Source organism: Pomacea canaliculata, linkage group LG4 (genome assembly GCF_003073045.1).
Source record: "Pomacea canaliculata isolate SZHN2017 linkage group LG4, ASM307304v1, whole genome shotgun sequence".
In the NCBI taxonomy this organism is placed as follows: domain Eukaryota; kingdom Metazoa; phylum Mollusca; class Gastropoda; order Architaenioglossa; family Ampullariidae; genus Pomacea; species Pomacea canaliculata.
Window position 1 is genome coordinate 27,617,601 of NC_037593.1, and position 23,305 is coordinate 27,640,905.

The window sequence follows — 23,305 nt, forward strand, 5'->3', positions numbered from 1 at the left end:
CCAGAATATATACCGCATAATAAACAATATATTCTGCATAGTACACATACATACTTTATACATACATTAATCCATTATAACAAACAGTTACATAAAATACATAATACATAATAAATCATGCATTCAACCCTAACAAACAATACATCATACTTTTATTTATAACAAACATGATACTCATAAACATGACACATACACAATACTACATAAACATGACACAATACATATATAATGAACAGAACATAAACAGAATACATACATAACCGCACAGACGCTCAAATAAAACTTACATAATACACATGCATACAAAACACAATTTATCCATAAACACATACATGCATAATACAAAATAAAATATACACATACATAGTACATATGTAACATTAAATAAACATCCATAATACATAAACATACATAACATACCAATTTTTACACACAGAGTTACAGAATTCATTAAATCCTTATTTTTACAAGTTTTCTTTCAAAAAAAATATGATTTTTGTTGTTGCCATCATTTGCCTGGTTTTATTAGAAAACTAACGTGGTGCATGGAGTGAGAGATAGAAAAAGCTTGAAAGACGAAGATACACCATTCATCGTCGTGTTGTTGGGTTCCGCTGCTAATGGGAGGAGAGTGGAAAAGGTTGAAAGTCGAGCGAAACATTACAACATTGTTACCGCTCGCCGCGCCGGCAAGATGGGGGGCGTTGCGGAGGAAGACAACAAAAACATTTTGAAGTGAAGGTGACAGAACAGAGAGGGTTTTAACAAGGAGGTGGCGACACCAAAGACGCATTTTCTGGGTCCCGCGTGCTTCATTGTCTTCTGCCGCGTCCCTCCGCGCTTGGCGGCGGCGTGCTGCGACGCTCAGAAAATAGTCCCAGCGCGGAGCCGTTAATGGTTCTTGCACGTTCCCCAGTACCTCCCTTCTTTCATTTTTTGTTTGTTTTTTTTATTTTTGTTTTTTTTGAAGACGGTCAGGGTAGATGAGATACACGCCCTAGGAGGGAGGAGGGTGGAGTTTTATTTAGCGGAGGAAGGAAGTGAAAGTCAACTTGTTAATGTGTTTTGGAGCTTTGTTGTTGTTGTTGTTTTTTTTTTTTTTTTTTTTTTTTTTTTAACGGATGCACGTGTAAACGGCTTTGTTACCTCGTTTCTTTTCTCCACCCTCTATCTCTCCCCCGGCAAGAACCCTTTCCACTTTCCTCACCTCGACCCGCCCTATGAAAGAGGAATGGTGCTGAAACACACGAAGTTATTTTTGGGAAAATGTTTGAAAATAAATCACTGCCTCTGTTTCAACACCATGCCTCTTTCATTTCACTCTTCGACGGAAAAATGGCGTCCTGCTCTTGCACGTGCTCATAATAGGCACGTGCACCCTTCGGCTCTATGTCACGAAATCTTTGTTTTATCTTGGTTATCATACAAAACAAATAATAATACAATACAATTCTTGTAGGTCACAGATGTGTGTATTCCACATGCAGAGAAAAAAACAGGGTACCTGAGACGAGAACTGAACCCAGCATAGCCAACCCTCACTGTACTGGCGAAAGGTGCTAACCATTGCGCCACCGGGCCGCCAGGTCAGAGGTCATGTCTAGCAATAACCTCACAACACAAACTAGCCTAACGATATCTTGTCATTATTGTCCGTCTTGTGTCACAGACATTTACTTTTCCCTTCGAAATATTTTAACTTCCAGACCTTACTTTCCTCCAACGACCAACAGATGAACTTTTTTTTTTTAATATATTTTTTCAATAACAGCGAAACCCGTGAAACTCTGGATTTGTATGAACACAAAGGACTTACCTATCGAACCGTCAAAAAGATGACTTAATTAAGAATTTCGATTGCATGGGAAGGGAGGGGCGGTCGGGTCGGGGGAAGAGCAGAGAGTATGAGTGGGAAAGAAGAAGAAGGCAGGAGAGAGAGAGAAGATCAAATCTCTCCGATTTCAAATGGGATATCACCCGGAGACAAACGAAGCTACTTTTCTAGCCTGCCACCCGTCTGTTGGCAGACTGGCACCGTCAATTTTTGTGATTTTTAGCAGCCTTTGTAGATTCATATTTCCGGCGGTTTTCTGTCAACGAATCGACCTTTCTTCGTTTTGTACCATCCTGTCCTCAGATGATGTTTCATGGATTTTCATCCTTGTGAGTACACACGGGAGTCGACTTGTAATCGTACCTGCCTCCAGGATGTTTCATCACACTGAGCACGCGCCGACATCCTACGTCTGCTGAAATTATAACAAGAAAACAAGGTGGTGGTGGCGGTGGTGGTGTTGATGGTGGTGGTGGTGGTGGTGGTGGTGGTGGTGGTGAGGAGTAGGAGGATGAGGGAAGTGTGGGTGGAGATCGTGGGCGGATGAAAAAGAGAATAACAGAGAATGTGGAGAAGGATAGCTTTATTGATAACTTTATTTGTCCATTTCTTTGTTTCCTTCTTTGAGTCTTGAAATAATTGCTTGTTTATAAGGATTGTTGTTTATTTCTTTCGCTATTTTATCCATTTTTTTTCTTTTTACCGCCTCTTTGATTTTCCTTTTAGAACTTACTTTTTCTCCCTTTGACATACCTTTTATTTGTTTTTCTTGATTTTATTGGTTTCTTCTCCTTTTGTTCGTTTTCCCTCACATTTAGTTTCTTGATAATTGTTTTCTGCGACGATAATAGGTTCCTTCTTCTGAACAGAAATACATTTGTATTGCTGTTTAATTGGCCCTGAAAAGGAAATCACTTTAACATCTAATCATGAGAGAGATGTTGACCTCCATCACCTTCCACACAAAAGCGGTTAAAGAATTGACAGTTGCAGATGTTGTAATTGATAAATAAAAAAATTGATTAGCAGCCAAGTCACCAACGTGTAGACTCTTCCCACGAAAAAAGAAAAATTATAGAAAGGACGACCTGAAATATAATTTACGTATTTTGCGATTGCCTGGCACTTATTTACTTTTATTTACTATTGGTAATGTATCTCATAGTAGTTTATTCCTTGTTTCATCTTTGAGGAGCATAGGTCCGCAAATGTATCTCATAGATACAGAAATATATTATTCATCTTAATGAAGAGAATGATTTTTCTTTCTTTATCTCTTATTCTTTATCTGTCTCCTCTCTCTCTCTCTGTCTTTTAGTTCTGCGTGCATTTATCTCGCAGCTTGCGAGCAATCATAAAATCACGAAAAATCTCAAAACACCTGACAAAACAATTAATATTAATACTAATAATATTACTTGCAATTTGAGTTGTATTCTCGCATGGGCGAGTCTCTGAAGGGGTGTAAGGTGTGCATGCTGGAGAGTGGAAGAAAGAAAAAAAAAAAGGAAGACGAAGACCACTCGTATCCTGGGAGGGCAGCACATGCAAATTTCTCTTTCTGCCTCCTGAAGAGAAATGATGCAGGCGCCACACATTAGTCGCCGCCACAAGCACTTACCTGCGCGAGCTTCTGGCACCTGATGGAGCGCCTCCTCCCTGTCACGTGACGTCCCCACTTTATCGCGAGAGTGCGAGAACTTACTTTGCTGTCCCGCTTTCTCGTCGGACCGTTAATTTGAAGACGGGAGGCCAGATTTGGATTTCTTAACAACATATATCTTTTTTAAAAAATAGAATAAAACTGATGGGGAGAGGCAGGTAAGAGATGGAGCGATTATGTGAGTGGGATTTCCCGGGTAACAACCGCCGTCTTGCTGACGTAGACAGATCGGAGCGTGGTGTGTGGGGTTCCTGTCCGCACATCCCGTAGTTAGGACGTAGTGAGATTTATTACATATATGCAAAGTACCAAATACTTTTTCTGGAAAAAAATAACATCACTCCACTAATCAAAGATTATTGTTGGTGATTTTAGTGTCACTCTACGAATGTATGCTCCAGTTGTAAATAAAAATGTCTCCATAACCAATCAGTAATTAATATCCTGTGTATCCTGTTAGTAGCACTAACCTCCTGTGCTGTCATCATCTTGAAAATTATCTTTATTAATTACCACCATAAGCGTTAGTTAGAGCAACAGCAAACACACTGACCGCTGTTTATTTTAGTTACAAAAAAGAATAAACCTTAGCGTTAAAAAAATTATAAAAAAACGAAAAAGTGGACGGAGGTGGGTAGCTATCACCCCACCCATCAAACCTAAAAACAAAACAAAACAAAACCAAAAAAAACCCCAAAAAACAAAAAAACAAAAAACAAAACAAAAACAAAAAAAAGCCAACCAAAAAACAAAAAAAGAACCACTTAAATATTCAGATTAAAAGCGCGTTATTTCTTTTCTTCTTTCGCCTATTTAGGTTTCCTCCCCTTTTCTGAGAGAGAAGTTAATAAAATATAAATCCGGAAATCGTTTCATCTGAGAGCTTTTGCTCTGGAAATGCCGGCCGAAGATCAAGTTTTCGTGTCCGCCAGCTAACAAGGCGTCGCGCTCCATCAATTATGCACGTGCTAATCAACACGTCGAGCGCGCGCTGGCCACCAGGCACTATTTGCTGTTGCGGAGAGTTTTAGCGCCGTGGTGAGGCGTGCTACCTACTCGTACAGCGTCTGTACACAGCGTACAACATCGCCATAAACTGTCTCCATCACTCACGCAAAGACTTTCAAATACATGGAATAGGAAGAGAGAATTTTTGGCATCCAAAAGGAAGCATGGAGCGAGAGAGGGGAAGAAAGAAAGAAATGAAGGAAGGAAAAAAGAAAGAAAGATTATTACAATCAGACTGAGAAAAGAAGGAAGAAGCAGACCAGCACAAAAAAACAGACATGCACGTACACGTAAACCCGAATGCACGCATTGATACCCAAAATGATGAAATATTCACCGTTATTTTGTCGTTGTTTATTTCCAGACGAATGTTCCCGCCGTTCAAGGTGAAGGTGTCGGGGCTGGACAAGAAGTCCAAGTACATCCTGCTGATGGACATCGTTGCTGTCGACGACTGTCGCTACAAGTTCCACAACGGCAAGTGGATGGTGGCCGGCAAGGCCGACCCCGAGATGCCCAAGCGCATGTACATCCACCCGGACTCGCCCAGCACGGGTGAGCAGTGGATGCAGAAGGTGGTGTCATTCCACAAGCTGAAGCTGACCAATAACATCTCGGACAAGCACGGATTTGTAAGTACGGCTACTGTAAGTCACCAACGCTTTTCCCAGTTTATACATCTGCAGTGTTTAAAACTGTTTGTCCATAACCTCAATTTCATCTTTTTTATTTGTTTGTGTTTGAATGTATTTGAATGCTGACAGCTCTGCTTTTTATCTATCTATCTATCTATCTATCTATCTATCTATCTATCTATCTATCTATCTATCTATCTATCTATCTATCTATCTATCTATCTATCTATCTATCTATCTATCTATCTATCTATCTATCTATCTATCTATCTATCTATCACTGTGTGTTCTGTGTGTCTTTCTCTGTGCATTTGTGCCAGTGTATTATTCATTTAAAACTATGTTACCGAGGCTTAACCGAGATCCACAGTATAATACTGATGTTGTTTTCTAAATACAGATATATTTATAAACGTATTTGTCAATGTCAGTGGCTAGAAGAAATATATTGCCCATCAGTCATGAGATCTTTGTTAGCTATTTATTAGAATAAACATACACACACACACATACACACACAGACACATTTGGCCCCAAAAGTGTGGCGGCAGGCTGACAACGAGTTTATATATTTATACACAGAAGCAAAATAGTTTAAAGTTGACCAGTTGCGATTTATTTTTCAATCAAATTACTCCGCCGTGGTCAGTGCAAAATACTGTTTCTTAAAATGTGAGTTTTTGAGAAACATTCCTGGAAATATTACCGTTGAAACTGGATAGGCTAACCCCGTCAAGTTTAAAGGAATACAACAACAACAACAACAACAACAACAACAACAACAACAACAACAACAACAACAACAACAACAACAACAAAGCAACAAGAAGTTAACTTATTCGAGTTGAAAGCCTTTCAATCAGGCATAAAACTATCTTGAGGATAAACACCAAGGATAACTGGAGGATAAACACTGAGGATAACTGGAGGATAAAGAGAAGGGAGAACTGGAGGAGTTGAACACTATGGCCGACACTTCACTACGTGTGAGACACAGGCAGGTTATAGGAATTGTTGCTGTGGCCAAGTGTAGGGTTAATTGTATTTAGTTTTCTGTCATTCATTCTCTCATTGCTGTTTTTCGCCTCCAGCATCTCTTAAATTTTCGCCGACTTCCATAGAAAGTCACATGATTCAAACTGTGAAACTTTAATCGGTCTTTGATCGGGGACTGGTCCTTCATTTTGATTATAATCACTCTGTGTGTTGCCATCTGTTTCTTGCATCCAGACCTGACCTCTTTCTTCCCTCTCTGTGTGTGTGTGTGTGCGTGTGCGTGCGTGCGTACGCGCATTAATCTGTCGATGTGATGGCTCAGTGATTATTGCATGCCTTATTCAGTTCCCTCCCCTTCCTGTTTCTCTTGTCGGACCAGTATTTAAAATGGAAAGAAAAAAATAAAATAGATGAAGTTGTTTCTGAGTACGGCATCCTTTCGCATTTTTAGGAACACGATTTTGATTCTGTTGAACAACGCGGCGCACACACAAAGAAATGGCGGTTGCTGATTAAAATAAATTAAAACTCGTTGTGGGAAATCCATAAAAAGAGAATGAAGCTGATTCCAGATGACAAGATTGTCCACGTTTAATCTAAGAGAACTGGGGAAAGGGAGAGTTAGGGGGGGGGTGTATGTGTGTGTGTGTGCGTGTACAAAATCATTGCTCCTGAGACTGCTTCATGAATTGACTCACAGAAATAGTTCCAGTGACTGGTTTGTAAAGCTATAAGTCAGGAAATGGTGGAAAGGCAAAATATTATCTAACCCCAGGTGCCATGTCCTACCCCACCCTCAATCGAAAGAGCTCACATCCTTACGGACATAGGTTCCACTTCCAACCCTCGTAGACATGTACCACTGTCGAGGTCTAGGCTCAGTTACTGTGACAATCACGCTACCCTTGCGCCACCTCGGCCACCGCTCCACGCCTGACTGAACACTCAGCCAACTCGACCCCAACATCCAGCGCAGTGTCGAGGGCACATCAAAGCTTCAACACCAACAACGCCCATCTCTACTACCTTGTTGTTACTGTTGTTGTCGTCTGCTCGAACACTTGTCGGAGCTTGTCTTATCCTGTGATCGTCAACTTTCACAGCTGTCGGGGGGACGTGTAGACATGTCGGGTGATGTAGACATCTCCACGGCTGGCTGCGAGTGAAGGACAGAATGTCACGGTGCAGTGTGACATAACTCTTCACACCTGTCACAATATTCCAATTTTTACCTGAGGATAAAGTTATAAAAATAAATAGTAATACATAAATCGAACTTTGGGTAGAGTGACTAAAAAAATAAATGTAAAGTACATCCTGTGGGGCGGAGGGTTTCACAAGAAAAGACGGGTATGAGGCTTGAGGGTATTTTCTTCTTGAAAACTTCTCGAGGGGAAAGCCGAGGGTTTTGCACATGTTTTGCACATTTTTTGCCCGACTTTTCCCCATTCCCTCCCAGCCAGGCCTGGGAAATGATTGGAAGCTTCACAGACTTCTCAGGACAATTTTTTCTTTCAATTTTCACTTGTGGTTCCTGTCATGGCGTGGCGAACCCTACCGAGGTCAGCTATCCAGTGGATCTGATCTGGCCTTCTGAAGGTTTTACAAATATTTAATATCTTTCTGCATCAGTTCCTGACAAAATATCTATTGATAATGATAACATCTGTCTGGTGCAGCTGGGTGAGTCTCCTGCAGTCAGCTGCATTTGTCTTCTGTGTCTCCTGTAGCTCATCCTTGGGCCCTGCGTGCATCGTGAATATGTTCTGTGCACTGTGCGAACCTTCTCAGTAATTTGTCACCTGCAAGTTGTCCGAGCAGCAGTCGCGAGGGGAGATGTTCATTAGTCGCAGGCATCTGCGATGACAGGTGAGACAGCGCGTCCAAATGTATAAGACTCAGGTTTAAGGGTCATTAATTAATTCTTAAACTCAGGTGTGTTTTAAGCCCACCCTCCCACAAACGTACCCTCCCCCTTTTTCAAGCGACTTCTTTTGTGAAGAAGGTACGCGACACTGACTGTCGCTCATCAGCCTCCATCCTTCACCTGTCCTCTCCCCCTCCCCTTTGCCTGGAAGGGTGCACACGGCCCTTTTGTACGAATTCTTTCATCCTTGACAAGTGGTTTCAGTTTCCTTGTTTTCGCCTTCACGCGCCGCTGATTTTGCAGAGCGACGACTCGCGGGCTCATCCGTGTGAGACAACACCCTTCTAGCACCTCATGTACCCGGGTGACATCCTCTTGCACCTTCGCTTTACATCTTTGTACCTGGAGACGTCCGGTCCGGTGCGAACCGCCAAACGTGGACTTTCACGTCTGTAAGCCTGACGTTCCACTTTAATGGACTTGCTCTCGCAAGAACCCTCGGCTTCAAAGCCACCTTCACCATGAAAACGTCGCACGCGGGATTAGCTTAATCCTACCAAGACGGAGCGCCCCCTACCGGTGAACTTGTTTCTCCTCGGTCCTCGACAGGCTCCGCGGTGATGAGCAGAACTGTAACCAGGTGGAAGGGAAAGTTGTAGGGCGAGAAAGGTGAGAGAGAGAGAGAAGAGAGTGACGAGAGCGGCTGCCTGCTGCGAGAGAGGTTGGGAGGTAAACGTCACGGTCACGTGACGGGGGTGTGATGGAGAGGGGCGGAGGTCGTGGAGTGCGCATGTGCAGTGCGTGCCACGTCACGATTCGAGAGTTGCCTGTGGATTGGTCCTTGGACGGTAGATAAAAAAGTCAACAAGAATAGATGATGTTTAAAAAAAGAAACTTTTGACAGATCAAACAATAAATCTTTTTCTTGCTGGCTTTCTTCGTCCTCCGTCTTCTTGTCATCGGGTGACGACAGGACAAATTTACTTGTACAGTCGAGGGATGGTGTCCTCCACGCTGAAGAAAAATGGAGTCGACATACAAGCCACAGTGTGCCCTCCACACATCAAAACCATACAAGCAGGAGGATCAGGGATGTGTACAGGTGGACTGCTGTCTGCCAAGACCAACGCTCAGCCTCTTTCGAAGTGATCTGCTGTTAGTCTTGGCGAGCCTAAACAGAATGTGACTAAACCGGAAGCTTTGTAGTCCATGCCTCGTTTTAGTAGTTAACTGGAAAAAATCGTCTGCCAGCAGTCCAATAACCTTCAATCCACTATATTTTAACCCCCCGTATCTCCTCCACGCTTGAGAACATCAACGGTTGAATGAGAGGGAAGTGTTCGGGTGTAGAGATGGGGGACATAAAAGCCTCAGGAATTATTCACAGAGCTGGTCGTCGAGGTTTTTTTTCCCGGGTACTTTGGTTTCCTTCCCATCTCCTATTCCCCTCATCGTTCGAAATCCCCTCCAGGTGGAAACACTTTTCCGTCAAACGAACGAACGAACGAATCAACAGGGAATAATTCTTCCACTACCAGCAAGAGAAGATGTTGCGCAACATTCGCGACCGCTACGACAGTCAGCAGCCGACAGGTGGTCTCGACATTTTCTCCACTTTTCTGACCCGCATCCGGCGAACAGCGCCATCGACGAGACGGACCCACCGCGCTAGCTTCGTGGGGTTCGGCTAACGAGGGTAGATTATCCCTGTCACCCCACAGCCCATCCCCTATCCTGACTTTCCCGGGTACTCTGGCCTGAGCTGCTTCTCCACCAGACCCGGAAACTGTACAGACACTGCGCCAGCATCCGAAGCTGCTAAAAAGCTTTGAAGGAATAAATAAAATCATAATATTCATTTTCGTCTTTTTTCGTTCTCTGCAGCTTCTTCTTCTTCTTCTACAAACAGTGGCATCCGTGAAATAATTATTCCACCCTAAACGCACGCCACCCATCCACCCGTGGGTGAGTGGAACGAGTACATCTCCATCGCTTACTTTGTCAAACTCGTGTGATTTTGAAGAGATTTTATTGGCAAACCCACTCGACTTTTCGTCAGACATTGAAAAAAAAGGACAGTCGACTGCAGGGGGAGGCGAATTAAAGGGCGGCAGTTAAAAAAAAGCTCTGTGTGTGACGACGTGCGACACTTCTCGTGGAAACCTCGCCTGACACGAGACAAGACAGCCTGCGCCTTTCAACTGTCATGGCTGTCCCCGTGACGAAAGCGCCGGAGGGGTCCAGGTTGGCGGATGGGGCTCGTAGGGTGGTGGTGGTGGTGGTGGGACTGGCTGTTTCTGGTCTGTTGGAGGCCGACGGCCATGACGGGGTCAGGAAGTACTCAGGCTGTTACCTGAGTAAGTAGAGATTTCCGCTGACAGGCGGCTGAACGAGACACAAGTACCGCTCCCACCCCTAATACACACACACACGTACAGCTCCCACCCTTAACACTCACACACACACACAGATGCAGCTGAACTGTGGAAAGCCGATGGTGGAATCAAAAGCTCTTTCAAACCGAGGCGCCATCCCGAGTCAATTGAGGCTGAAAAGGGAGCAACTACTGTGGTTTCTTTTTTTTTCCAGGGTTAAAAAACCTCGCGCATGGAGAAGTAGGCGATGAGGTGCTTGAGAAATAATAATAGAAGAGAGGAGAGAAGAGCGTGTCTTGTTACCTGTAGACTGAAAGCCATAGAAACTTTTTTGACGATTGTCCTCTGACGATTTTTTTTTCCAGTTAGCTACTAAAACGAGGCATGAGACTACAAATCTTCCGGTTTAGTTATATTTTAGATTAACTACTAAAACGAGGCAGGTGTGTACAAAGCTTCCGGTTTAGTCACATTCTTTGTTTAGGCTCGCCGAGCGGAGAACTTCGCGAGAGGCTAAGCGTTGGTCTCGGTCACCTGTACATGTCCATGGTCAGATCCTGTTTCGTGATTGTGAGTGTGTGTGGTCAACGGGAAACATTTTTCTTCTGTTCAGTTTTCAGGCAGAACTCTGTTCATACCTGTGGGCTGTCACTTGTCACGTGCCATCCTCTCCCCTTGTTCACGGGTTTGCCATGAATCGTCGTCACGGCAGGAATATCCCCTCTCCTGTTGTCCCCCCTGGTTCTCTACCAGCGTCAAACCTGGAATTCCCTTCAAGGTACACAGTTTCGATGGTGCTCTCTCAGAAGTTCAGAATAGCATCGCGGTTCAAAGTTCATGCCACGGATCTGTTTAGGAGAAAGGGTCTGGTGCGTCAGAAGAGATTTCTTTTGTTTGTCTAAAACTTGAACAAATTGTGCCCAGGTCAAACAGAGTTCTTTGGAACCCTTCATCAAGGATGGGACTTGTTTGATCCCTTGACGAGAGTAAACAAGCAATGCAAGTTTTTTTATATTAAAATGTCACCTTTATAAAAAAAATATTCAAATGACTATTTATAAAATTAAACTTCTTTCTTAAATCCGTGTTACAAACTCTAAGAACTGATAGCAATTGATAAATCTCTAAAAATTGTTTTTCCAGGAATTTCTAAATCTCTAGATAAAACTTAAAGGAAGTTCCAGACTGGCTCTGACCATTGATGACAGCAGTCTTGCATCCCTGGTATGGTCACTACCTGTTGACACAATATCGGTCAGTGGATGAAACTCATTGAACAGGTAACCGACATGGCAAAGTACCTGTCCGTTCTTGTTGATCTCTACGAAGCCAATCACAGAAAATATCGGTATTTTATGGGGTAGGGATGAAATGAGAGGTGGAATGGTGAAAAGATGGGGAGTCAGGAGGAGGAAGAGAGACAGGAAGACAGGGTGGTCGGTCGTACCTGGTTATGAATATCTACTTCGCGAGTGTCCAGGTCGTGTGGAACGAGCTGCTAGACAAGCAGGTGCAAAATCCATTTTCCACGGTCCAAATAAATGTGGTCCACGAGATGACCCTTGGACGTGGCACGTGCTTTCTCATTAGTATCGTGTCAAGGGCGCCGAGAAGACGGAAGACGCATACCTGTACATACATCAACTTGTTCGTCCATCTCACAACAAGGCATCCGTGTCCACGCAAACACACACACGAACAGAAAAAAAAAAAAATCCAATCTAGAAGACCAGACACCTGAACTCGTCCTCCAGAAATCCCCAGCCTCTTTTGGATGATGCCCCATGGCCGACTGGCATTCCTCCCAAGGAAACCCTTCTGAGACTTGGGAAAAACTGCGTCGTTTGATGATCTGAAAGTTTATACTAGTGACCCAAATAAATAAAAGTAGAAGCGGAGTAAATAAAATAAAGTCTAGTAGTAAAATTAACTGGAAAAAAAAAAGGAATAAAGGACGAACTGAAGTCTGGGTGCTGCAGGTTCGTGTCCCCTAATTTATGTTTTCCGAGTGGTCACATGTAATCAAACCCAAACTGCTGTCCTTAAACCCAAGCTGTTAAAAAATATCTATTGTTGTTAAATACTGGGAGAGAATGTACACCACCATGTAGGTCGGCTTGCTAAGTGACCAGTGTCAGTGAGATGAATAATCTCTCTACCTGCTTGGCATCCGGGAATGTGAGACAGGAGAGAGCAGTGACCTGTAGTTCGTGATGAATACGAGCTGTAGACCTCGAGGTGAAACGAGTTTATTTTACAATGCGAAAGAAAGAATAAGAAAGAAGTGAACAAAGAAGGAAGTTGGATACTATGTGTAGGAACATCAGTGAAAATTTCGCTTCTATTGCATTTTTTTCTGGTGCTGATGGGGAGGGGATGAAAAGTAGTTGGATGAGTTAATGCAGCTGTTACAAGATCGTGGTACGTTGAAGAGGAAAACAATAGTCTTGAGGAACCTTTAAGTGAAAGAGTCTCATTATGACAAGTAATTGTGGCATTTCGCTCTTTGATATGTTTTTTATCTCTGACAAATGACAAATGCTCGAGGGATACTCTATGCAAACCCAGCGATCCAAAACAAGCAAGCAAACAAACAAAAAACAACAAAAAAGCAAAAAAAACAAACAAAACAAAAAAAAAAAAAAAACGAAAACAAAATAAAACAAAAACAAAATAAAAAACAAAAACAAAACAAAAAGACAGGATTATCTAAAAGTGAAAATTAAAACTCGCTGTATATGTCATGATTTCCGGTCTCTCTATCAAAGAAGCTGAAAGTGGTGATGAAAATTATCGCTTAGTTCTGCTATCTATCATTACTACAGATTTCATTAATAAGTCTAATGTTGACAAGAGAGAAAAAGCTGAGAGGAGGGGGAGTAGTTCAGGAGCAGATTCCTTGTCTGAGGCAAAGTTATCAAACTGCCTTTGAGTTGTTTTGAAAGCGTGGGAATAGTAATAAGACCCAAAACAATAGTATACCTCAGAAAATTATAACAGAGACGTGGGGTAAAACCAGCCAGCCAGCCAGCCATCCAGACAGACAGACAGACAGACAGACAGACAGACAGACAGACAGACAGACAGACAGACAGACAGACAGACAGACAGACAGACAGTAAGGGGAGGGTACGAACGTGCCATGAAGGAGAAATGATAGAGGTTGGCAAAGAGCAAGGTATTAAAATGGACCCTCATCTTGTCACTCTCGTCACTTCTTCATCATAATGACGGCTCTATTAAAGCCATCGATCACACGCGCCAGGCCAAATCTCACGATTAACCGTGCACCCTGCCTCCGCCACACATCAGACCTGCTTTGCTGCCAGCCGCCATGTCAGGGGAGGTTACGAGGCTGGGGGAGGAGAGAGAGAGGAAGGGGAGGGAAAGCGGGGAGGGGAGCGCACCGCGGCGCCATAAGTAGCTTTGTTAATTAACTCCCCTTGCGTGAACGCTGGGCCAGAGGCACGGCAATCGCCGCTAGATGTCGCGACAAGCCGACTCGCCCGACTGGAATTTGGCCGCCCATGCATGGCCGAACACCGGGAACAGAACAGGTGCGTCCGCGCGGACGCCGAACGCGGCGCCGTCTTCCGGGCACGAGCCACCACCCACCACTTAGAGAGAGGACAACTCTGCCATGTTTTTCTCTTTTTCTCTCAGCCTCTGAACTTTCGTCGCTGATAAAGCTGTAGTCTTCAATTATCGCCGCAGGAACTAGAACCAACTTCAAGGGGGGTCGCAATTTTTTTAAATCCTGTCCTGGCGCCGTTGTTGTAACGGAAGAGTGGGGGACCAGGATGGGGATCATCAAGAGACTGTCACCACGACAAGCCTCCAAATTGTCGCGTGCCTTGTGTTCCCGCGTATCGAAACGAAGATGTGAAATTGTTCGTCTGTCGACCGCCCGTCGATTTTTCTGCACAACGGGTGGACGGATGGACGGTCCTCCGGATCGAAAAGATGTGCATTGCCCCCACTCCTTCACCCTCCACCTCCGGAGTTGAGGATACGGTCTGTGTTTGTTAAAAAAAAGTTCTGATCAAGAAGTGATTCGGATTAATATCTGTTTTGCAATGGTGGGTAGGTTGAGGCAGTCACAAAAGATGAATGGACTGACTTTTGCAAAAGGACTGAAAATTTGAAATCAAAAGACAAGACGAAGGAGAGAGTGAGAAGAGAAAAAGAGAGACTAGAGAGATTGTGAAAGAAAGAACAAAATCGAAAACAGAGCAGGAAAGAAGAAAAAAAAAAAGAAAATTAAAAGATTATTTAGCAGCTAATTAGCTTATTTAGTAGGTACGATAAACGTCACTGTGCGCACGAGGTCAAAATCGTGACGTTCCATTTGTCCGCAGGAACCTAATTAATATCCTGCATCTCTCATTGGTTGTAGCCATGACAACGTTAACGTATCCATGTATAGTCCTATTTATCTTTATGTGTATAGTGATATTTGGTGGTGTATATCTCAATGTGTGTGTGTGGAGGGTGGAGCGGGTGTTCACTCAGATTTTGGGGAAATACTATCTTCAATTGAAGTTTACTAGTTTGACAAGAGTGGCATCCCCTTTCCGTAGACATTTTAAACCGAAACCTTGGGCACGATGGAGAATTACGATTCTAAAAGGTTTTTTTTTTTTTTAAAAAAAAAAGAAGACAACGATGATACAATTATTGACGAGGCAGACAGAGAAAGCCAGCTTAACCCCAACCCTTGCCATCTCGGGGTAAGTTTTGAGGACGGTTTATCTCCGTGTCTGGTCGCCCACTTACCCATGCCACGCCCACACTTTCACAACAGGGTGTGTGTCCAGGCGTGACCACGTCCACGCTTGAACGCCGAGCGTGACGGAGGCCACAGCTGGGGGTCGAAGCAGACCCCAAGCAGACCGCAAACTTTTGATCCATCCCCCAGAAACGGTTGGCCAAGGCGAAAATAGTTCCCCTGCCAGGTCACGGTTCCGTAAGCTTTTCCTCCCTTGCTTCTTTACTCCTTTTCTCCTCTCTTTCTCTCTCTCCTTCTCTGTACCGGTCCAGTTTCGGCAATCTGGCACTTGTTAGCGGGCCAGCCGCGGCTGATTGCAGCTCATTCTTTTTGTCCGCCCATGCACGACCATTTCACATGCTTAGCGCGTGCACGACCAGTTTCGTGCTGGGGGGGAGGCCCCGCCACGCCCCACACGGCCCTCTTCTTTGCTTAATGGAAGCAAATTGTCGTTGAAAATCCAGTCAATTGGCGGCGTTTCTGGAACAATCTCATTTTCCCCTCGAGGGATTTTAGGGTAGTTGGAAGAAGATTGGGAGAAAATCGCCCCCCGTGTGTCGCGCAATTTTTATTTTTATTAAATGTGACGATCTGATAAAAGCATTATTTTTCTTGTTGAAATAAAAATATGAAGTTTTGGGCAGATTGTGCTATTTTCGTAATAATACATTGAATAATTGCACGCTGACGAAGATGAATGCAGTGGTTACCGGGGAAACCAGGAAAACTGTAGTCAGTTGGACATCTCACACAAATACTCTTGTCTTAAGGACCTTGTTAACTCGACACATATTGTTAGAGATGTTTGGCAAATGTTTAAATGAGTTATTTAAAAAAAAAGACTGCTAGCACATTTTCACAGCAATGTTTTATATTAATAATAATTATTGTCGTTGTTGAAATAACGTTCAATAATATATAATATTAAACACGGGTAGGTAGGGGGGTCACGAAACATCGTCGTAGGATCCTCATCGTGCCGTTGCTTGCCGTTATCTTCAAGCAAAACATGGCCGCTGTATCGTCATCAGTGGCTTCCAGAAAGCTTCTGAGACTGAGGGATTGCAATCAAGATGGAGCTGTGCATGGAGTCACAGTCGCAAATCGACTAAAGAGAATTTTAAAGTTAAAACAGTCTTTCTTTTCATCAGAAATTATTAGAAAATAATTTGTTGAGAGAAAATGTTTGTATTTAGAGGTAGAGGTCTGTAGACGTTCTTCCAGATCTGTCGTTGCCTGTCCGCAAAGGAAAACGGAAGCGCTTGGTCTCTCGCGAGACTCGTTTAATTTAGTCACGTGATTCAAGACAGTGGTCCAGCACAATTGTGGTTTCGTGTTTGTAAACTGCTTCATGACTACTTCTGCAGACAATCCTGAACTCGATGCACAAGTACCAGCCTCGTTTTCACTTGGTGAGAACCGATGACATCCTCAAGCTGCCCTACAGCGCCTTCCGGACCTTCGTCTTCAAGGAGACAGAGTTCATCGCCGTCACAGCTTACCAGAATGAGAAGGTAAACTTTGAACTGTTTATTGAAATTAAGTTATTTAAAATAAACTAAAATAATTTTCTCTACCTGCATAATTACCCATGATTGTCACTGTTTTGGCAGTTCTGATTAGCTGATGGCTTTGGACATGAAGCTGACTGTCATGGTGACTGTAGAACATGGAGTTGACTGTTTGACTGTTGGACGTAGTGTGGTCTTTGATGGCGACTGTCTGACATGGGGACGTGACATTTGTTGTCTGGTGACGGGAATATAGCTTCAACTGACCTCTTGTCGTGACCATCGCCAGATGACTTTCTGTTGGTCAGCACGTGATGATATCTGACTAGAGATGATCATTGTCACGTGACCTGGATGTCTTTCAGATCACTCAGCTCAAGATCGACCACAACCCCTTCGCTAAAGGCTTCCGCGACACAGGGGGAGGCAAGCGAGAGAAAAAGTAAGTAGCTTTTCTTTGAGAATGTTTTTTGTCCGTTAGAAAATACTGGCGGTGTATAGCCTGTAAAATTTTGTAATTGAACACGTGTGTGTGTGTGCGCGCGCGCGCGCGTGCGCCCGCGTATGTGTACGTGCCCAAAATTATTAATAACAAAAGCTACGAGCGAGTCACTAATGAATGCGGCTTTTATGAATGATTGATCATAAATAATTGCTTTAACTAGGCAATTAAAACTTGCCGCTGGACCTGCAATTTAAAAGTAACACGAAACTTTAATTTTCTTTTTTTTTGCTGCACTGCACTTTAGAAAAAAAGATGACACGGATAAAAGGAGAGCAGAGGGGTAGCTGAGACATGTAAGCAGACAGACAGACAGACAGACAGACAGACAGACAGACAGACAGACAGACAGACAGACAGACAGACAGACAGACAGACAGACAGACAGACAGACAGACAGACAGCAATTTTGATGAGTATATACACCCTGATTTTGATATTTCTTCACCAGACGGCTGCTGTCGCAAACCAACAGTTCCAACAATCAAGAAATCGTCTCTGCGCATGCTCGAGAACCAACTTCCGGTGAGGAGGAAGGCGAGGACTGCGACAGCATGGAGATCTGCGTAGTAGACCAAGAAGAGGGAGAGAACTGGAAAAACACTAAACATGGTGAGTTGCGTTCCCCTGGCAACAGCCCGCAGTGTGTCAACATTGGAGGGAAAACTGATTATCTTGCTCTCCTCTCAATGGATGCTTTCTGAGACAAACACATTGGTGGGGGCTTGGTGGGGGCTTTGTGGGGGCCCTGTGGGGGCTTTTTTTCTTAGTAAGTAGTTTGTATCTGTTATTAGTACATACACTGTATATTCAATACCGTTTGCATGTATAAGCATATGTATCTGTGAGCATTTATATCTCGATTGTGTACAAGCATATGTGTATTTTGTGTATGTATCTACGTGTACTGTATATGTGTATAGTGTATGTACATGTGTATATTAAAATATCAATATGACATCGTGTACTGGTAGATATTCCTCGTCACGTGACATTTGTTTACAGGGCTAGCCTAAGCCACTGGTCTGGGGTCAAACACTGATTCCTATCCCGACTCCACCCTGACCCACCCTAAGCCACCCCCTCGTAAATATTCATCACATGCACGTATCTCTGTATATATATATATGCACCCGTACATATACATAATGTATTATTTGTATGTACAAGTATATATGCGCAATGTATATAATATATACACACATTATAGGTGTTTCTTGGTGTGCTTGTTTATCTATATTCATCATATGTGTAACATGTGCATGTTCAGATGTAGACATAAATACCCATCATTTACTTGTCTGCATGCGTGTTTGTTCCTCTTTCCCTCCAAACTGACTTTTATTTGGTCATTATCATCGGTACAAGCAATTATTTAGCGAACATGTGTGTTGAACAAGCAGGCCAGGGATTGTTTGTCTGTTCCCTGCACTTTGATTATCTGTAGACAGTATTTGCTTTCTTTTTCTGTTGCTGTCCTGAAGTTTGTAAGTTCTTTGCTCGACACAACTTATTCCTCCTCCCTCATTCCCACCCGACTGCATTCCGGAGTCTCGGGTACACGTCCTGTCTCGCGCTTGCACGGCTTGTTGCCATTTCAATCATCATTACAGTTAACTGCATTTAATTCCACTGATTGCAAATCAATTTCAAGTTGATGTCACTGGAAGTAAATTCTTATATCCAGACTTAATACAGTGGATAGCGACATTTTTCACAATCCTTTTCTCGGTAAATCCTGATTTTCTAAAAGGTAGAGTAAAAAATTCCATTCTTAATTGGAATTGCTCAGATAGATATTTTGATAAATAATAATAATAAAACAGAGCCGTCTTTTAAACTAAGGCAAACATTGGTCGTAATGATTGTACATATTAACTAATCAACCTTTGAAATAAATCACGCATTACTCGAAATTTCTCGACAAAAGAATGGTATTTGCGTGTTCATACCGTGAGACTACTAACTTGTATGACTGGACTGCTGGAAGACGATTTTTTCCAGTTAACTACTAAAACGAGGCAGGAGTGTACAAAGCTTCCGGTTTAGTCACATTCATTGTTTAGGCTAGCCGAGACTAGCAGCGGAGAACTTCGCAAGAGGCTAAGAGTTGGTCTCGGCAGACAGACAGCAGTTCATCTATACACCTGGTTTGCCAAAGTCTGGCTCAAAAGATAAAGCCCACCTGCCACATACAGACATGGCCAACATGCTACAGTTCTCTCATAGTACAATTATTTTTTTTTCAGATGCCTATGACTTTGACGACAGAGGCGATGTGGAACAGACGGAAGCAGACGACCTGTCCATGACCAGCGCCAGACTCGCAGCCAAGGGAGGTTCCGATGACGCGTGCGGGCAGAGCGCGGGACCGCAAATAAAAGAGGAAAAAACTCACAGCCAGGGGTCGTCCCACGGCGGAAGTCGACAGGCGGACGGGCCTCGGGACAGCGACGGCCGACCAACAGAAAGCAAGAAGGGCGATGACGTCACCAGACCCGTTAACCAGGCGGTGGAGCGGCTTCTGAGGGCTCCGCGTTCGTCTCCGCGCACCCACGAAAGAACGAGTAGCAGAGGGGTTGGGATCTTGGAGGAAGAGGAGGAGGAGGTTGTCGGGGATCACGGCGGCGGGGTGTCCCCCACCTGTCGAAGCGTCTCTCCAGACTCTTCCACCGCCGCCTCGCATCCCAAGAGCGCTCCGCCGCTGTCCTTCCCCGTCAGCGCCATGTTGTCACACACGTCACCCGCCACAGCAGGGGTGGCGCGCAACCTCAGCGCCTTTTCAGGTCCTCACGCGCATGCGCACACGACCTCAGGTTTGCCGCTGCAGTACCTCTCGGCCGCCACGTCGCCCCTGGACCTGACGCAGCTGGCCACGGCGCACCTACAGTCGCAGCTGGGGCAAGCAGCTGCAGCATCGTCGATCTTCGGCAGCCAGCTGTCCCTGCTGGGTCCCCATTTCTTCCAGCACGGCCTGGCTCCCTTCGGGTTCACCAGGGAGGGTCTGGCGGCAGCGGCTGCTGCTGCGGCGTCGGCTGCTGCAGCAGCGGCTGCCGCTAGTCGCGGTTCGCCCTTCGGACCCCTCTTCTTCCCGAGGAGCGCGTCCAGTCGCTTCAGCCCCTACGCCATGTGTCTGAGCGGCGCTCACCCCTCGTCATCGTCCGGCACCAACGCCACCACCACGTCCTGCTCGCCCTCCGCCCGCGGTTCCCCCAAACTCTGCAGCCCAACGATCGTGCAGTCGTCTCCCTCCTCTTCTTCTTCCTCTTCAGCTGTCCCTTGTTCGTCCTCCCGGACCTCCGAGTCCCCCCACTCGCCTCTCCATCTAGGCCTCCACCCCCGCCTGGCTGACCGCCCTGACCCCATGTCGTCACAACCTGCACCCAGCCTGGCTTCGGGAGGATTCAAGACCACGCACGCCCCTAGCAGCGGGGAACTGCGGCGCATGGAGCGGATGCTGAGTGGCATGCAGAGATCGCACAGGGCGGGCGCCGATGCGGAACACTTCGGAAGGAACAACCCCACGTGATTCTCCTCACCCAATCAGCTTCCAGGCTCTTTGAGGATCGATCCCATCTTTCCTGAAAAAAAAAATTGTGAGGAACCATGTCGTTAGACCTTGTTGTGTGCTGAGGTCAGTTTGTTTTATTAAAAAAAATCCTTTTTTTCCCGGTTTGTGCTCTCCTCCCAGAGTAAAATAATAAAATAATTATGCTGAATGCGCATTTTTAATGAACAAGTCTTATTCAGGACTCAAATAAAACAGAAACAAAAACTGAAATGTAAATATGTAAACTCAATAAAGTTTCATATCAGTGATGTCCTGATGTCCAAACAACAAATTACCCCAATGGAATCATCGCGAACAACACTTTGACCTTTGACCCTTTTTGTTTGTGACTTCGCTCGGTCTGGCACGTGCAAGACCTGAAATAAAACCTGACTTTCAGCTGACTTTCAAACATACGGATTCTCTCTGTTGCTGGTGAAAAGGTGATAACTGAAAACCTGCTTCAAAAACAAATTCAGGGATTATTTTTTTTTCTCCCCCTCTCTTCTGGCGGGGGGAATGCGGTCATATGCACCGTTTTTAACCGTCTTCATACAGACGACAAAAACTTCAGGTATAATTTATGGATACATCTCAGGATCTGATATACATATGATATTATATATATATATTATGTTTGCTGACTTTATGAGACACCTGCCTATATTGTATCACATTTTAACAGATCGAGCCAGTATTCATGAAGGTGTTTGTAAGGATGTTGCAGAGGAAGATTGCATGGTATATTATTATTATTGTCATTATTATTATTAAGAAAAAAGTAAACAGTTAAGATTTTGTTGTTGTAATTATTTTTTTTATTTGCCTCGTTCAGATGAAGTGATCATCTGGCAACGACATCATCACGAGCGGAGTTGCTGAATTTTCATGCACGCTCGAAATTTTGAGTGGAGGGAATATCTGTATAAATATTTTTGTATCTTCTTCCCTGCTCAAGCTCTCATGTTGGTTCACTTTGTTATTTTATATTTTATTCGTTTGTTTGCTTGTTCCTCTTTCCACTTTTATCATTGTTTTCAAAATTTTATTTCGGAAGTTGTTTTTAGGTTTTTTTGTTTTGTTTTTTGTTTTTTGTTTTTTTTTGTCATTTTTCTGTCTTTTGTTCTTCATTCCTTATTTTGTTATTGTCCTTTCTTTTTCGTTCTTTTGTTGTTATTTTTTTTTCAATGTTTTTTTCTTTATTTCATTTTTTTATTTACCTTTCTCTTACTGTTTTATTTTTTCTTTTCATTTTTGTTTATACTTTGTTTTCTCCTCCTTTCTTTATTCCTTTCTTTCTTTTTTCATTCTTCATTTTTTTATTTCTTTGTTTTATTTTTTCTTTCCTTTTTTTAGTTTCCTTCCTTCGTTTTCTATTTCCAACTTTTTTTCCATCATCATATTTTTCTTACATTCCAACACATAGTCCATTCGGGCTTTTTTCCCCCTTCAAACAGATATTCTTTTTTTCTTCCATCTGTCGTTTTCTTCTGGGTTAGGTCACTTCCAGGCTGCATGCTGGACATGTCTGTGTTGGTCTGCAAAGAATTCCAACGTAGGTGGCGTTGGTCCTTCACTGAGGCGCAGAAATGATGTCTGTGACCCACAATCTCTAAAAAAATACAACTTCGAATGTCACGTGTTCAGTTTATCTCTTCCTGTTTGTACATAAAGATGTATCATTGACATGTTAACTGTACTGTTCTCAAATACCTTCTATATCATTGCTTTATTTGATTGTGTTGCATCTTTCTTTATACATTATCTTCCTCGTTTTTTCCCTCACAAAAGTTTAATTAACATACACCTGGTGTCGTGGTGTCTTGTGTCTCACAGTTGGAAATCGACTAAAAGACTTCAGACTTTTCATTTGAAAACGTTTTCCTGTGACCGAGTTTGTTTTCTCTTGTCGTGACGCCCAGCTCATTATTTATTATTATTATTATTTTTTTGTGAAACACAATAATGAGTTCGTCCAGTTTTCTAACAGTATTTTTATGTCGCATTATTTGCTTGTTGTTCCCTTCTCTCACCCCAACTACCACCACAACCCTTCTTGCAGCACACGTTGGAAATTATTTTATGGACCAAACATTTATTGTGTTTATGTGATTTCATGTGTCTTTGGTCTATATGTGAAAATTATTATTAAAAAAACATGCCAAAATGGTTTTTATTTTACTGGAAGAGGTCGAGAGACAGTCATCGAAACACATTTTTGCTGTTTGATTAGTGGAACAGAATCACCCTCAGTACGAGAACGGATAAAATTTATAAGTAAACAAGGCCATTGATATTTATGGTGTAAAATATTGTTAAAATGAAGTGCCAGCTGCTACAAACTTGAAAAATGTCTGACTAACACGAGTTTACAGGTTCAGGTCAGTTTTCTTTGTCATCTTTGTTCGGGAACCTTCTGTAAGAAGTGTCAGAAATTGTCATTGTTTCTTATTTTCGCCGATTACTGTTATTTTTGTATGTTCTAATCGAATTTGTTTAGGCTTTGGTGTTTATATGAAACAAAAAGAGTATACTAATACTTATCAACATGTTTATTGCATCATCTTCTATCTTGTGACCTGTTAAGAGAGAGGTG

The 23,305-nt window shown here is 43.4% G+C and overlaps 1 protein-coding gene across 2 annotated transcripts in view; it reads left to right on the plus strand.

Moving 5' to 3' along the window:
- Positions 1 to 21,783, plus strand: part of LOC112561151 (T-box transcription factor TBX2-like) — a 53,189-nt gene extending 31,406 nt beyond the window's left edge. The window contains exons 2-6 of one of the 2 annotated variants that reach the window (XM_025233448.1): positions 4,870 to 5,152; positions 16,514 to 16,660; positions 17,023 to 17,099; positions 17,611 to 17,771; positions 19,409 to 21,783. In XM_025233448.1, coding sequence (XP_025089233.1) covers positions 4,870 to 5,152; positions 16,514 to 16,660; positions 17,023 to 17,099; positions 17,611 to 17,771; positions 19,409 to 20,688 — 1,948 coding nt within the window. In that variant the 3' untranslated portion in view covers positions 20,689 to 21,783. The remainder of the gene's footprint in view (positions 1 to 4,869; positions 5,153 to 16,513; positions 16,661 to 17,022; positions 17,100 to 17,610; positions 17,772 to 19,408) is intronic. The other variant, XM_025233449.1, reaches the window with a different exon arrangement.
- Positions 21,784 to 23,305: the final 1,522 nt, after the last annotated feature.